This window comes from Chelonoidis abingdonii, chromosome 4 (assembly GCF_003597395.2).
Source record: "Chelonoidis abingdonii isolate Lonesome George chromosome 4, CheloAbing_2.0, whole genome shotgun sequence".
NCBI classification, from domain to species: domain Eukaryota; kingdom Metazoa; phylum Chordata; order Testudines; family Testudinidae; genus Chelonoidis; species Chelonoidis abingdonii.
Window position 1 is genome coordinate 13,031,159 of NC_133772.1, and position 15,630 is coordinate 13,046,788.

Below are 15,630 nucleotides of genomic sequence, written 5' to 3' on the forward strand. Positions count from 1 at the left end.
TGTGAATCTACGAGAGCACTTGTGTGCTGTCAGAAATGTGGGCTACACGTGGTAGGCACAGCTGGAGGCTGAATAGCCTGCACATAAATTCCAGGATCTTGTGTAGGCATCTTAAGTGGGAAGACAAAATACCAAACACAGAGATGCAGGAGTGTGCAGGACTGACGCACTTAGAAACCACGATCAAGAAGAGGAGGTTGCGATGGCTCGGTCATGACGGAAGAATGGGAGGAGACCGTATCGCCAAGAATATTTTTTTAAAGTGAGTTTTGAGATGGCTCTAGAAAGTGGTTGCCTTTTATGATGATCCCCCCCCCCACATATGTGCAAAAATTTGATGCTGAACGACTTCATATATGTAAAAAGCTGGGAGGAGTGAGCAGAATCCTATCAAATCTGGAGGGACTATCTGGCAGTGGGTGCAGCTCATCATGAAGCAGCTTTCACACAGAGCATGAAAACAAAGTGAGAAAGAAAGAAGTGTGCTGTAATCTTGGACTCCGACACAGACAACGCATGGATTTGAAATTTGTAATAAGCTGTGTCACTCTTGAATCACCTTATGGCTGACAAGTCCAATGCATCAGGCACATGACTGGATCAGCGGTTGCCTGTGGTAGGTCAGTGTGGATATAAACATGTTTAGAGTTTGATGGATCTGAACAGTGTTCTAATAAATCCTTTTAGTTGGAAGCATCTTCAGTTTGTAGCTGTTTAAAGATAGGAGCCCAGCCACACTGGGCTAATGATCCTTACATGCTGTTTTGTATTACTGAGCCCCTGCTTGACCTGGAAACTGAAAAGAGCAAGAGTCTTTAATGCTCTCCTATTGATGAACCTACAAGTTGAGACAGTGACCATTTTAGCAAAAAGAAAAAAAACATTGACTCAATGTTCTTTAGTTAAGGTGGTGTCTTCCGTTAAGGACAAAGAATGATTAGTAAGAGGATACTTTCAGTGCTCTTCTCCTAGCCCTTAATTATTTTTCTGGTACTGAGTATTGTTGCCATGAATCCTTGTTAATCTTCTTTGAAGAATACAAAGCTGTTTTCCGCCCCCAGAAAGTCAGTCCTTGGAACTGCAGACCTCTAGCCAGCAAGATCAGATGTACTTCCTGTACCTATGCTTTCTTCTTTTCTTTAAAAACAGATTTGCATTTGTGGCAAATCTCACATACAGAACTGGTTAGAGCCATAGGTTTGTATCCTTTGAGCATGTCTGTATTTATATGCAAAGATAAGTAGCTTTTGTACATTAGTTTGATTAGTTTGCTATGCTATTCATTTTCAGGTTTGTTTTTTTAAACTAAAATGGAACAAGAATCCTGTACTGTTTATGCAATGTAAATATCCACACTTACTTACTTACTTACTTTTAGATACCACCAAACTTGGAGGGGTTTGAATGCCTCAGCTCAGTTGCCTTTGTCCCTTAGTTCAGGCTGAGGCTTTGTCTACACCTAATGCTTAGGCCAGCCTAGGTACATCACTCAGGGGTGTGGATTTGTCACATCCTTGAGAGACGCAGTTAAGCCAACCAAAGCTTCACTATAGACAACAAGGGGGTGGATATACTGGAAGATAAAATCCTTCAGTCTCTGCAGCAAGTGTTTACACTGCAGAAGGCCAGCTGCCACAGGCTGGGTGCACAGACAGTCTCATTCACGTATCCAGATATGTGTACAGCCCCACCATCCTCCTTTCAGTAATAGTGAAAATAGGTGTGATCACAAGTAAAAAAAAAAATCAGTGACAGGCCTATATTTTTGAACCATTTACTATATATGTCAGATGGATAAGTACGGTAACTCCTCACATAACTTAAGGTTGTAGTTATGGGGAAATTATATTAAGCAAAATGATGTTAATTTTTATGTTCCTGAAAAATGTGACCTGAATACAAATATGATGGGGGGGGGGGGAGTTAGTAATGATGATTGTAGGATTGAATTGTTTAAAACTTGTATGCCTTTTGTCTGGCAAAAAGTTTTTTCCTGGAACCCAACTGAGCATGAAGCTTGGTTGAGGTGGTGGAGTCAGCGTGTGGATTGTCGGGCTGCACCTCTTGCTGAACTTTCTAAACAGCTAGAGAGTGTTGTTTTTCCTTTCCTTTTTTTTCTCTTGGTAAATTTCTTTCTTTAGATGACCAACTCCCCCAATGACTGACTTGCTATAATCAATCACATGGGAGCTGCGTTCCCTGTCAGAATCATCAGCAAGCCAGCCTTAACCTGCCTCTTCTCTCCCCCACCCCCTTTACTCTGCAGGATGGGTCCTTGCTCCTCCTCCCTCCCTCCTGCGGCAATCAACTGGTTTGCTATGTTCAGGGGGGAGGAGCAATGACTTGACATGCAGGCTCCCCCTGCCTCCTGAACACAGCAAACCAGCTGATTACCCTGGGCAGGGAGTGCATGTAGGAGAACTGATTGTTCACAGCTGGCAGCCCCCAGGCTGACATTATCAATCACAATCAATCAAAGCAAAGCATTGCACAGCTTTAAATGGAGCATGTTCTGTAATGAAGCAGGGATGTAAGATTGAAACAATGTTAAGTAAGTGGGGAGTTACTGTATTTGCTATAATTCCACTTTTAAGGAAATCAAACAGGCATCCTACCATTGATAACTAGTTTAGTTTATATAGGTAAGTAAGTCTAGTTTATATATATATATAGACTGACTAGAAGGGCATTATCTAAAAAGTCAGGACATTCTGTATGATGAAGTTTGTCAGCACTTGCCATGGTTTGCTCCCACAGCTGTGGCTGATCTACTGATGTAATTTAAAGAGACTTTGAAGAAGGCTGTTTTTCTTAGATTTTGGCCACGCAGAAATGTCTTCTTCTGGAAGCTGGTTTCACATGGTGGCTTAGATTTTCCCATCTTTGTATCTAGCACCATTTGAAATCAGTGTTCTAGGAGCAAGAATTGCAGCATGGGAAAAGAAGATCCCAGAAGCAGCCTGCTAACTTCATCAAATGGATCAACTCTTCAGGTTAGTTTTAGCCTGGTAAATAGCCTGAGTGGCAAGTTTTGAAGCATCCCCGGTGTGTGTGTCAATCTGTTGGATTTGTAACAGTCACATTTAGGGTTGTTGCAAGGAAGAACTTCCTTGCAATGTATTTTTACCCAATTAAGGATGAGCATAATGGGTTGGAGCCCCAAAGATTTCTTTTGAAATCAGTAAGCAAGTTCTTATAGGAGTTGAGTTAAGTATCTAGATAAGTATCCATAGCCAAAACACTTGAGGATCCACAAAGGTAACTTAAGTGACTGGTATGATGGGTAATGTCATATTTTAGAGCCTGCTTATCCATATTACTTACTTAGCAGGTTGTGTAAATACTGAAGCACAATAAATCATGGCACTCATCTAGATACAGTATTAATTATGGCACTCATGGGAAGCACCTGTAGCTCCCACTGACTTCACTAATGAAAAGCTTATCTGGAACTGCAGGTACTCAGCACCTCTGAAATTCTGAACCTCTCTCTTTCTAGTAGGTGGTGGAAGCTCATGTACTGAATAGCAAACTATTTTCTTTACAAAACAAAACAAAAATTCAGGGCTTACTACTTTTCTCAACAGTAACATATTTCCAGTAGCTCCTGTTACAAGTAAAGTCATACCCTTCCATCTTTAATACAGACCACTGAAGATACGCTGAAGAAACTAGCCTACTGAGTTCTAGAGTGACTATTTTTCAGAGGCTTTTGTGGCATGTCCAGTCAGACCCCAGGTAGAGCTGTTTTTCCTCAAATGGACCTGTGGCTGTGACCTAGATGACTCCCCTTCTTTGAGCTGGGAAAATGTCTCTTACACAGGCTGACCGATCTCTCTTGGTGTTCAGAGTTTCAGTTTTTGTCTAGCACCATTTGAAATCGGTTATGATGTAGGGGGAAAAGCAACACTAATGGAAACTCCGTTTTTCCCCTCTCCACAAGCACCTATAGTCACATCATGGGGGTTCCAGAATGCTGTCAGCAAAAGTAAGTATGTGTATTAATGTAATATTTGTGGTTGTATTCTGTTGGAATTGGTAGGACTCTTCACTGAAGCTCTTCCTGTGTGTTGGTTCAGTAGTTCAGATTCTTCCTATTCAGTGGACAAGCAGGTGCAGATGTCTATTAAACTAAATCAGAGTTTGTCTTTCAAATCTGGATGAGCTACTTTAAGTCCTCCAGAAGGTAAAGTAAACAGTTTTTCTTTACATCCATGCACCTGAGCCAGAGGCCAATACCAGCTTGATTTAAAGCATGGTTTCTTTTCATGTCCTGTGTTTAGATTGCAACTGCATGAAATAATATGCTGTCTGCCTGCTGGATGGAGATACTGGGCTGTAGTATAAAATATGTATGGAGCAGAGCTGGGCATGTCTTAACACCTTAAGGACAACCTAAATCAAAAAAACAAAACTCAAACGAGTTGGTTTTTAAGCAGTATGTCATGTGACAACTAACCTGACTTATTTTGCAATTTCACTCTGATCAGTTTTAAAAAATAAAGGCAAATTTGAGTGACAAACAAACACTTCACTTAAAAAAATCACTTTATTAGTTAGAATTCAAGTTGATACTAGACTTTACGAACACCAGGAGGATTTGTCTTGATTCAAATCTTACTGTAGCATTTTAAATGCTCCCCCCCTGCCCCACTGAAAGGCACTATAAAACAATCCAATGATTCACAGAGGCATTTCTAATAGAAAGCAATTCCACCCCAAGTATTCACAATGTGTACAAGAAAACAGGTTGAGGACCAGGGTCCTAGCTGTTCTAAAAGGTACTCTGATAAGCAAAAAGACTAGTAGACCTTTTGGGCTAGGTTCACAAAAGGATGTAGGCATGTAACTAAAGCCTAAGCCCCAGAACAGTGCATAAACCAGGAAAAAGGTAAATAGGGCCCCACAGATGAGTTAAAGGACCATCAGGTAAGCATGCTCAAACCTTGCCTGCTGGATCAGGCCCCTATAGATGAGCTTACACAAAATGACCAGAGGGCACAGAGTTTCCTTCTAATATTTAGCCCAATGACCCATGGTTCAAGTCTCCTCTCTCATATACTTGTAACAGCCTCCACATTGGTCCAGCAAGGAGGAGTAAGCATGATGAGTAAATGGAAGCTTCAACAACCCTGCTCCTGCCCCACTTCTTGCAAAAAACAGTTTGGCACCTCCCTCATGTGAAGTGCCTAGTCTCAGAGAGGCGTGAGCTTAGCATTTGTGCTACCTGGTACAAGGAGCATCTTAAAACATGCTGTTTTCTGAGTCCCATTCACTGCACAGCCCACCTAGACTTTGTGAATCTCGCCCTTCCTTGTTAAGCATGCCCTACAGTTTATTACTGGGTTTGAATAAATATGATCCCACAGCACACTTAACGGTTCTGGTACCAATACAAGTATATACATCCATATCACACAGAACAATGACTAAGTGTTTTTATTTCAGATAAAGTGCACTTCCTTCCTTCTGTGGGAAAATGAACCTCTAACTGAACTGTCTACATGGTCTGTGGTAAGAGAAAAGGTTTATTAGCTTAGCCACACATTGTCATGATCTGTTTCTCATAGATTTGACTTGTATATTATGAAAATTGCTGTTTTTTTCCTCCAGAGAATTGGCTCCTGAGTTCAATCCAAGCTTTAAGTATATGATTTCAGATATGCACCAAGAACCCAACTCCCTATCCAAGATCTCTAATACAATTTTTGAGCTGTTTCAGCTGACAAGGGTTGGCTGGCCCTTCAACAAGGAAAAGAAATTTGTATGTATTTATATTGCAATATAAATACATACAATTTGCCAGCACTTTGTTACCTCTCAGATTAATGAAGGTTTCCTACTGGATGATATGTAATTGGACAGATGTTTCTGAGAGGGTCATTCCCCATTCAAGGTGGTCACTTGCAGTCTGAACTGGGACAGAATTACTACACAGGCTCCCCACTGTTGCCTTACCAGGCAGGTTACAGAAACCTGATTCAGATGCACAGTATATCCAAAAGCAGCAGCCAACGAGAGAAGTTTAGTTTGCAAGAAAGAAATACGAAAATATAAAGGGAATAGTGTGCAAAACTTAACTTACTTTTCATAAGTTAAGCACCAAATCTTTCAACAGGCTTCCTAAAATAGAGGTACTGAGGTAATTAATTTCATACAATTTACATCACATTAGTGGCCATATTGTTTAAGAACCTACCAAGCACTCTCTCATTGCATAGTCTCTTCTGGAAGCAAGCGAAAGGCAGCAGGTGGCCTGAAGGCACAGGTTTAGTGTTCCAGGCTGCTGGGAGATGGCTATGGGCATGAAACTTTTTACAAGTTAATTTCAGACACAGACAAGTGAGCTAAAAGGGACGGCATTGGTACACGTTCTGGCTTTGTTATAAGCATCTACTGCATCTTTACCAAGGCACAGTCGCTTTTCTCTTAATTTTCTTCTCCTTTTGTGATCATCTTCAATTCTGGTGAAAATAGGAGAAAGGGGCTAAATATTCCATTAGAAATAGTGCAAATTGCAGTCCATCTGTGAGACTTCTTTCACCACTGCCCCTTCCCCACCAATCGGGTTTTACACAAGGTGTACTGAGCAGTAGGTGAAGTGGACACATGTTTCCTGCAAAAACAAGAATTAAAATTAATGAGATAGAAAAGCTGACTTGACTTGACAAATCAATTCTATTACAAGGGAAAATGTGCTAAATTACTAGTTTATATGACAAAACTGGTGATATTTTCCATTACTTCTGGCTTATTTCATTACCATACTGGCTGCTGGTACACTCTTTAAATACTTGTCACTAGCACCTTGATAAAGTCAATCCCTATTTACATTTTAAGAAAGTTATAGGAGCCTAACAACCTACATTTCTGACAATCTCTTCAGCAACCAAAATAATCTATTTTAGTGTTTTGCAGTTACCAACATTGTTATATAAACTCTTGCTAAATTCTTAGGAGCATGGGATTCCTAGCTAATAATTCTGAGAAGTCACTTCCTTAAGCATATTGAAGACTGGTGGAGGCATGTGAACCAGTGGCATAAATTAAGAACCAAACACTGCCCTAAAAACACAGACTTTTGCTCAAAACTTTCATTTTTATGCTTCGCATCCCAACAACCGAGGATTTAAACCCCAATGTCATTGGACCACAAAGTGTACCCACAACTGATTGTGTCAGTATTTAGAATATCTAAATTAAAGAATTAAGCTGAGACTTTCCGACCACAAATTGGACACCCCCCACCAAAAAAGTAGATGGAGAGAGAAGATTAGAATAAGGACCAGGAAGTGTTATTGCTCTAGGTTCCTGACTCCAGTGAGCAGTTCCTGGCAACTGCAAACTGGGATTCAGATGTTACTACTGTAAAACACCTCTTATTGCTGTTGCTTCAGATCACCGTGTCCTGCCCAGGAGATACAGAAATGACGACTACCTATTTCTAGATTAGCTTGTGCCTCTCTCCTTGTGGGAAGAAGGTGCTCTGATTTCACAACAAAAAGATAATCTACAGTCTTAATGAGAAACACCATTCTAAAGTAGTCCAAGACTGTCCTACAATGGTACATGGGCTGGAAGGGATGTAATTTGTAGCCCAGACTGTTCATACCTAAAACAGGTACACTGAAAGTTAGTTTCAAGTTGTAGTTACAATACAGAAAATTGCAATAAAATTAAAAAACAATATTTCCTTCCAATAAACCTTCTGGAACCAGCCAGGATTGAGACATTTGGTCTCCAATCCAATCCATTACTACCACTTTCTTTGAAGTCATACTATACTGTAGGATTTGAGACTGGGATAAAGGAAAACCCTGGTTTCAGAAGGATGGTTTTGTTATTTCTGCATGTAAACTTTAGAGAGTATTAAAAACACTGCCAGAACTTTGTCATCAATGAGCACAGTGAAAAGCAGCAGGTTAGTCCCTTGTTCTGTTATGATTGTTTGTTTCAAAATCAGTTATTTCATTTTGACTCAACTCAGGTGTAAGAATAACCATAATTGTTGCCCATTATACAGGATCACCAGGTTTTGTATCAAGTACAGTAGAACCTCAGTTATAAACAACCTCCATTCCCAACTGAAATGATTCTTTCTAAACATTTTGTTCAGAGTTAAACATAAGTTTACAACTGAACAGTGGCTTAGTACAGCTTTGAAATTTTACTATGCAAAAGGAAAAATGTTGCTCTTAATTTAAATGCAACAAGCATAGAAACAGTTTCCTTACCACGTCAAAACTTTTTTAAACCTTTCCATTTTTAGTAGCTTACATTTAACACATTTTGTTTCAAAGAGGATGGTGATGAATTGCTGCTTGTCCACCGTCGGTGGACAAGCAGGACAATGGACTTAGCCAAACTTTCTAAATCTTCCTTGGTACAGATTATTGGGAAACTAAGCACTAGAATATAGTTTGAAAGATTAATGATGGGGATTCCACAACTTCCTTAGAACTATCCTTAGAGGCTTCTGAGAACAGATTGGACAAAACTGGGCTGGACTAGATGACAGCTCTTGCAGTCTCATCCAGACCTACCTTGCTATGATTAAAGCCACTAAAATTAAAATACTCCTTAGTTATTATGAGGAAGTAGTTTGTTTTTTTTATAGGCATGCATGAAATATTTCAGATTTAATAATACTTGAAAATCAATTTTACTGAAAAACACTTCAAACCTGGTGATGTACAGTGGTCCTATCAGATGCAGTTTGATAAAAGAGAAATATGGTCACTTATGTGTTAAAACCAAACACACATACCAAACAAAAAAACCCAAAGGACATGAGAATGAATTAGTCCAAAAAACCATACAGGAAGACCTATGAAAATTAGATAGCAGTTACATACCACATTTCCCTTGGAAATATGAATAAGCCATGTATTAGGTGAAGACCACAAGCTAATTTGGACATTTTCAAGTGGAAAGGAAATTTAAACGATACCTTTTCATGTTTCAATTAATTCTTTAATGCAGATGCTTCATTTTCATCATCTGGTACTTTAACTTGTAAAATGCATGCTTCTTTGCCATTTTCATCGGTTTGGTATGTGCTGAACAGCAAGGAGAGAAAGAGACTCCATTCATGGTCTGATTGATTAATAGAGTGAAGCCCGAGGGAAACAGCTGGTGAGATGTCTGTATTCGGTTTCTAACCCTAAGGATCCCATAAAGAGTTTGGTGCCTGCGGTGATTTCTAAAATAGACTATACCTTATATCACACATTGGAGCCAAAACACTCTGTTGAAAGTCTCTGTTTTAAAATTCCACTCCCCTTTCACAGAAGACAAGTGGGGGCATAAAACCTCATTCTGATGTGTTAACCTGGGTCTTCCATAAATAAAACGAGTCAGAGGTTCATGGAGAGCATATTTAAAACAACCCATACATGGTGCACTAATGCCCTGGATCTAGCAAAGCACTTAAAAGTAAATTCTGAAGTCAGCCGTACTATTTGCCTGGTTAAAGTTGAAGCATGTGTTTTTAAGTGCTTTGCTGAAATGAGGCTTAAGCCCTGTACTTAGAGAAATTCAAAGGGCTATGCTAAAAGAACAAAGGGCTAATATTTTTGAAAGTATGTTGTGTCCCCAATCCTGTCCCCCCATAAGATTCTAACAAATGCTTATTACCACAGTAAAAAGCAAATTAAATACCTTGCATATATTTTTATTGAAGTCTACTTTCTAGGACAAGACGAAACTCATGAATTAAGAAGTTAGGCTCCAGTCCTTGCCTGAGAACTACATCGATGCAGGGGCCACTGTTCTCAGAGCAGGGTCAGGTTCTAATGTTCACTCTTTCTTTTCTTTCTTGGTTTTATTTAAATTTTGAAACTACTTCTGTCCCTATACAAGCTTGCTAAAAATATTTGACATTTCATTTGTATTTATTGGGTAATTTTTAATTAATTAGAAATCTATACAAGATGCATAGTATGTATTGTATTTTATACATTACAAAATAGTAGGTAGTATAGAAAAAACATGAATTATAAAAGCGTTGTTCAAAGTGCATGCTGTTTTAGCTTTGCCTTGTGCTGTAGGGGGATTTAATTTACATGTTGAAAAAGATATGTAATGAAATGGCTTCTTGATGAGATAAAATGTTTTTTATTTTTTTCTGTCTGTCTGTTTCTCAAAAGTATTTTGAATAGACAAGCAGTGTCTTTCAGATTCTTCCCTAATGAAGTCTGCTGCCCTGGAGGCAGCAAAGTAACACAAACTGATGATGGCACAAGTGTGTGCTACCATCTAAATTACTGGGGGGAAAAAAAACTGGTGTACTTCTGAGCAGGGCACAGGCATATTTCTTCCACAAGAAAATACTGAACAGTATTCCTTGGATCCTTTGTCAGAACTAAGCCCACCTCAGAATGGCCAGATTTAGTCAGACTAGCAGTCCATCTAGCCTGTATCTTGTCTGACAGTGGCCAGTGCCAAATACTTCAGGGGGAATGAACAGAACAGGGCAATTTAGAGTGATCCAACCCCTGTTATTCAGTCCCAGCCTCTGGCACTTGAAAGTTCAGGACCACCCAGAGCATGGGGTTGTGTCCCTGACCATTGTGGCTAGTAGCCACTGATGCACATCTCCTCCATAAACTTTTCTTTCTTGAACCCAGTTATACTTTTGGCCTTCATGACATCCCCTGGCAACGAGTTCCACAGGGTGTGTGCAGTACTCCCTTACTAATTTCAGAGGAGTCCTAGTTCTTGTGTTATGTGAAGGGGTAAACACTGCTGAGGAGAAGGTCATGATTTTCTAAATTATACTCCCCCACCCCCAGTTGGGTCTTTTCCAAGCTGACCAGTCTGTAACAGCTTCTGTATGAGGAGAGATTAAAAAGACATACCCCTCTGTAAAACTACAGAGAAGGCAACAATTGTAATAAGGATGATATCTTTTGTGAGATGGTGACCAGAATTGCATGCATCCTTCAAAGTGTGGGTGTAACATGGATTTATCTAGTGGCATTATGAGCTTATAATGTGCATTTATTTTCCCATATAGTCAGGCAGTCCTTAAAAGCTATGAATTAACCTTATGTGGGTAATGATCAGAGCCAAGTGAGAATAGCTTCAACTCTGACAATTTATAACCGTAGATGAAAAGCTAGAATTTTTCTTCATGTGTTACTGAATACAAAGGCTAATGAAAGCTCAAGAAGCTACAGTACTTGCTCATGCAAAAAAAAAAAAAAAAGTATCAGGAAGCTGACAAAAACAGGTGTACACTTACCCTTCCTGTGAAAAACATTTCTTATAGATCCAAACAGCCAGAATCGCTCCGATTACAATTACTTGAAAGGGAAAAATAAATGTAGTTGGGTGACAAGTCACCATTAGCCCAAGAACACACCCGCAAGTAACAAGCTTCGCAGGTGCAGAAGTGATGTTCATAATGCTTTTTTGGCAACGTGAGGTGTTCAACCATAGTACAATCTCCCCCCCACCTCTGAATCTTTGAGCACTAAGTGAGTATTTAATACTTCTGATTAAAGGCACACTGAGCTAGTGAACTGATCATCTCAGTGGAGAGGAAAAACACACACCCAAAATGGTAAAGCAGCTGCATCCATTACTTCTTAAAGAATTACAGTGAACTCCCTGTAATGCAATGTGAACACCTTATCATAGACAACCACCCATGAAGGGGTTAAGGTGGCTCAGAAGGGACTAATTAACATGGTAGGCTGCATGGGATTTGACTGACAAGCACTAACTGAAGATTGAGCAGGAGTAGGTGTGGCTTCTATAACACTGGGAAGGGTGAGCAAAAAGCGCTGTATCATCAACATTTGCAGTCATTATCTGAGTTTAGTGAAGATAGAAGGTGGAAACTTGGGGCAGTAGGAGCCCCTGACCTAGGCTCCTGACCCTGAAGGATTTACCCAGAAGAGTGGAGAGAAAAAAGCCAGCAGAGGGCAGTGTAGGACGCAGTCCATGGAAATGGCAGCAAGAGTTGAGTTGAGATGGTGCAGACCTTGGCCCCTCCTTGTAGGGTCCCTGAGCTAGAAGCTGGAGTAGTGGGAGGGCCTGCGTTTCCTTACCAACCACTGCAAGAGTGGCACAAATCTTGAGTCATAAGACTGCCTGGAACACCACCTGATCTGGTGACTTTGTACTGCTTTCCCCTTTCAGGGTAACAGTGATCTGTCTGGAGAGCCAAACAATGGAGAGGAAGCACCGAGTCCTAGAGAGACTGTGGCATAAGCAAGTGATGGAAGGGGATGTCAGCCTCAGCGGAGCTAATCCCCAGATGCAGCCACAAGGGGTTGTGCCAGTGGTAAGTAAACCTTGTGACTATGCCTAATGCTACTTGTTAAAATAACCATGCTCTATGGTGGCCAGAGAGTTGCAGAACTGAGGTAAGAACGGGAGAGAAAGTCCAAGAGAGTTTTACATTTTTGTGGACTGTGTAAAACTAGCTCTTAGTTGAAAACTAAGATCCTTAAAGAAGGAGGGAGAGGAGAGAAAAACCTTTTGTAAGATAGGAAGGCATAGCTGGTTGATTGTGGACCTGTTATTGTCTAATTACAGTTCCAACAAAATCCCACAGGTTCCAATACAAAGCTAAAAGTATGCTTCAAATTCTTTGCAGAACTTCGCAAAATATTGCCACCGATTATTATACGTGACAAAAGAAAGACTCTTATACACCTAGTTTTAGCATCAACTGCTATAAATCATAATGTAAAGTGATCAGTTTTTTCAGGAACTTTGAATTACATGCATACTCCTTTGTAATGCTGTAATGACAGGGAAACACCCAAATCATTGTACATAACTGCCAGAACCTACAGTGAATTGAAATAGAAGTAAAACACTGATCCTAGACATGAAATAAAACAAGCTTCACTGTCTCTCATTTGGTGTTAATAAGGTACTTACCAATAATAATAATAATGATAATGATGTACACACCTAGAGTAAACAAAAAAGTGAATTCAATTTAAAAGCATGCATGGTAATTTATACAAGTCTACAAGCAGGTATACACGTATTAATCTCTACTGGATTGTCTCCAAGAAAATCTAGCAAAAGTGTTACATTAGGACAAACAGCAATTAAAAATAAGACAAACTGAATAGTCTTCCAGGTACTGTGTCTAGATAAACAAATCTAATAGAAGGGTAACAGCTATTCTCTTTTTATTCTAGAGATTTTATTATGTGTGTCTCACCCCAAAAAACTCCTTAAACAAGGTGCATTAACACCACCTCTTCAGTGGAAAAGCGTGTCCCCAAGTGACAACTTCCTGAATCCCAGATAGCATTTGGGTGTCACACAATATGGAATATATTTTTGGGACCATTTTTTAGAATGTCACATTTATACTTACGTAGTTTACATTCTGGAATTGCAGGCTTCCACTGAAATTCATCAGTGCACTGAATATTCGGTTCACCATGCACTGCGTGGAACGTAGAACATTCAATTGTAACATGATCTCCAACAACATAGAGACGTTTTGCTCCAGACTTCACTGTTCCATGAGGGATGACTGGGTCGGGACAAACATCTGAAGATAAAAACATGAAAAAACGCTTGTTAAAACGAAGTTACAGGAAATCCACACGCAAGGGAGAGTGGAAATATTTTGAAAATGGGAAGCCTAGTCACATGCATTTTAAAAGTAGCAGAAAGCTCCAATATGGTCTCTGTATTTTAAGACGTGTTTGAGAAGAACGAAGCACATTTCAGAGGACCTGTTCCATAACTTACTCAACATTTTTCATGTTTGAGTACTTTTCCACTCCTTTAGTAAACCGATGCAAACAGCCACATTACAGAGACAGGAATCTTACAGTCTCATGACCTGTTTATTTCCAGTGATTTACTATTGTTTGTTTATAGGCATTTATACCATGCTTATCCTGACAGATGAGCTACTGAGAAGCACTGGAAGAGTTAAAAAAATAGCCATCCAACCAACAGGTTGCAAGCCCCTCAAAGTACTAGGACAGAAAAAATCTCAAACAGTTAAGTAAGTGAATGGAATATTTAGTATGTGGGTTTAGTCATTTTACATTAATTAAGTGGAACTTTCACACTAGTTCTGAAAAAAATACATCAGACACAGAAAGCCCCAATGCTAAGAGCACCAAGAATGTGCATGCTGCAGTCTTCATATTGGAGGGGAATAAACTTTTTTATAAAGCTCCTTAAGTGACATGACAAACAGCTTTAATAGTTTATCTATTAAAGCTACATAAATGAAAATTAATGTACCAAAAAAGGTCAACAAAGCCAAACAAAAAACTTGAGTTGTGCCTGTGCTATGCCCCACCCTTTAAAATAATTTAAAAGATAGTTTGTGGAATGGGGGGGTTACAGATTCTTTTAAATACATACTTGTCTACATCAAGGTGCTTCACAGATGATAAAGCTACAGACATTACATATCTGCAGTGCTCCTGTGAACAAAAGCCCTTTGCCACAGATCTAAGAGGACATGAAAGCACATGGTTTTAGAACCTCTTAGATACTTGTCACTCAGTCCATTTACAAGGTAAATACAGTTTCTGTACTGGAGGTGGAGTTAACATTTTAAGAGGTAAAAGTTTCCTCATGCCTAGACTTTGCAAAAGCAACATCTGTGTTAATGCATGTGCCTCTGAAGCAGGAACACGACAGCCTTCTCTAGACTTACGTAGGCAAGTTTGTACAGGAGGGTCCCACACATAGTTTCCTTTGCAGTGAACAGTCATCGATGTTTCACCATGGAGCAAGACATAATTTGCCTGACAGGTCAAGGTAATCCCATCTCCAGTGACATACTGAGGTTTTGATGGAAGTATTTTTCCATTTGGGAATGCTGGGGCACTGTATACGCCTGGAATTACCTCTTTATTTTATTTTTACTACAGTGACATGCCCTGGACTCTTATTAACAGATTTAAGTAATTAAATATTTGATGAGTCACTACTACAATCTTGTCTGGCCATGGACATACAACCCAGAAGCTGGGCAACTATCATTCACAGGACAGCTCAATGTACTGTCCTTTGACAAGGGCAGTGCAGGGAAGAACTACTAATCTCTCCCCTTCTGTTGTGAAGGCAAAGACAATGGTCCGGAGAGCTGATGTTCTAAACGACATATGCAAATCTCTCTTTAGGAGGCCCTTCTATAATATGCTTGCCAGAAACTCAGGCAAGTAATCTGCTTGCTTAAGGAGGTCTTGCCAGACCGGCTCAAGGAAAATGGTTTATAGGTACGATATACAGATAGCTTTCAAGGCTGTATGGAGTTCTCCCTTGCTTATCTGTCCTCCTCTCATTTTGTCACTCCATGCACTTCATCAGTGATGTTAGCCTTGATGCCCTGTGTGACTGCCTTTCTAGCAACTAAGTTTGAACTCGATGTGGTGGACAACGACTGAAGATTTCTTGTCCTAATGATCTCATACTCTACATAGACAATGCGGATGCTACACAAATGTGTATTCTCTCGCCCTACGTGGGATTCTCCAAGGCAGTCTCTGGGCCCACATATGCCGCCAGACATCGTTATAGCCTATCTTGAGCCCAGCAGTGGCTATTGGAGACACCACCAACATGCTACTCTCCTGGTCTGACCACCATCACCTCCTCATCCAGGCAAAGATCAGAGCTCTCCTG

At 40.0% G+C, this 15,630-nt stretch overlaps 1 protein-coding gene across 1 annotated transcript in view; it reads right to left on the reverse strand.

Moving 5' to 3' along the window:
- Nucleotides 1-4,530: 4,530 nt before the first annotated feature.
- CR2 (complement C3d receptor 2) overlaps nucleotides 4,531-15,630 on the reverse strand; it is a 106,713-nt gene continuing 95,613 nt past the window's right edge. Inside the window, exons 27-31 of the mRNA XM_075064710.1 lie at nucleotides 13,349-13,528; nucleotides 12,898-12,930; nucleotides 11,246-11,306; nucleotides 8,951-9,059; nucleotides 4,531-6,616 (exon numbers count right to left, since the gene is read on the reverse strand). Coding sequence (XP_074920811.1) covers nucleotides 8,966-9,059; nucleotides 11,246-11,306; nucleotides 12,898-12,930; nucleotides 13,349-13,528 — 368 coding nt within the window. The 3' untranslated portion in view covers nucleotides 4,531-6,616; nucleotides 8,951-8,965. The remainder of the gene's footprint in view (nucleotides 6,617-8,950; nucleotides 9,060-11,245; nucleotides 11,307-12,897; nucleotides 12,931-13,348; nucleotides 13,529-15,630) is intronic.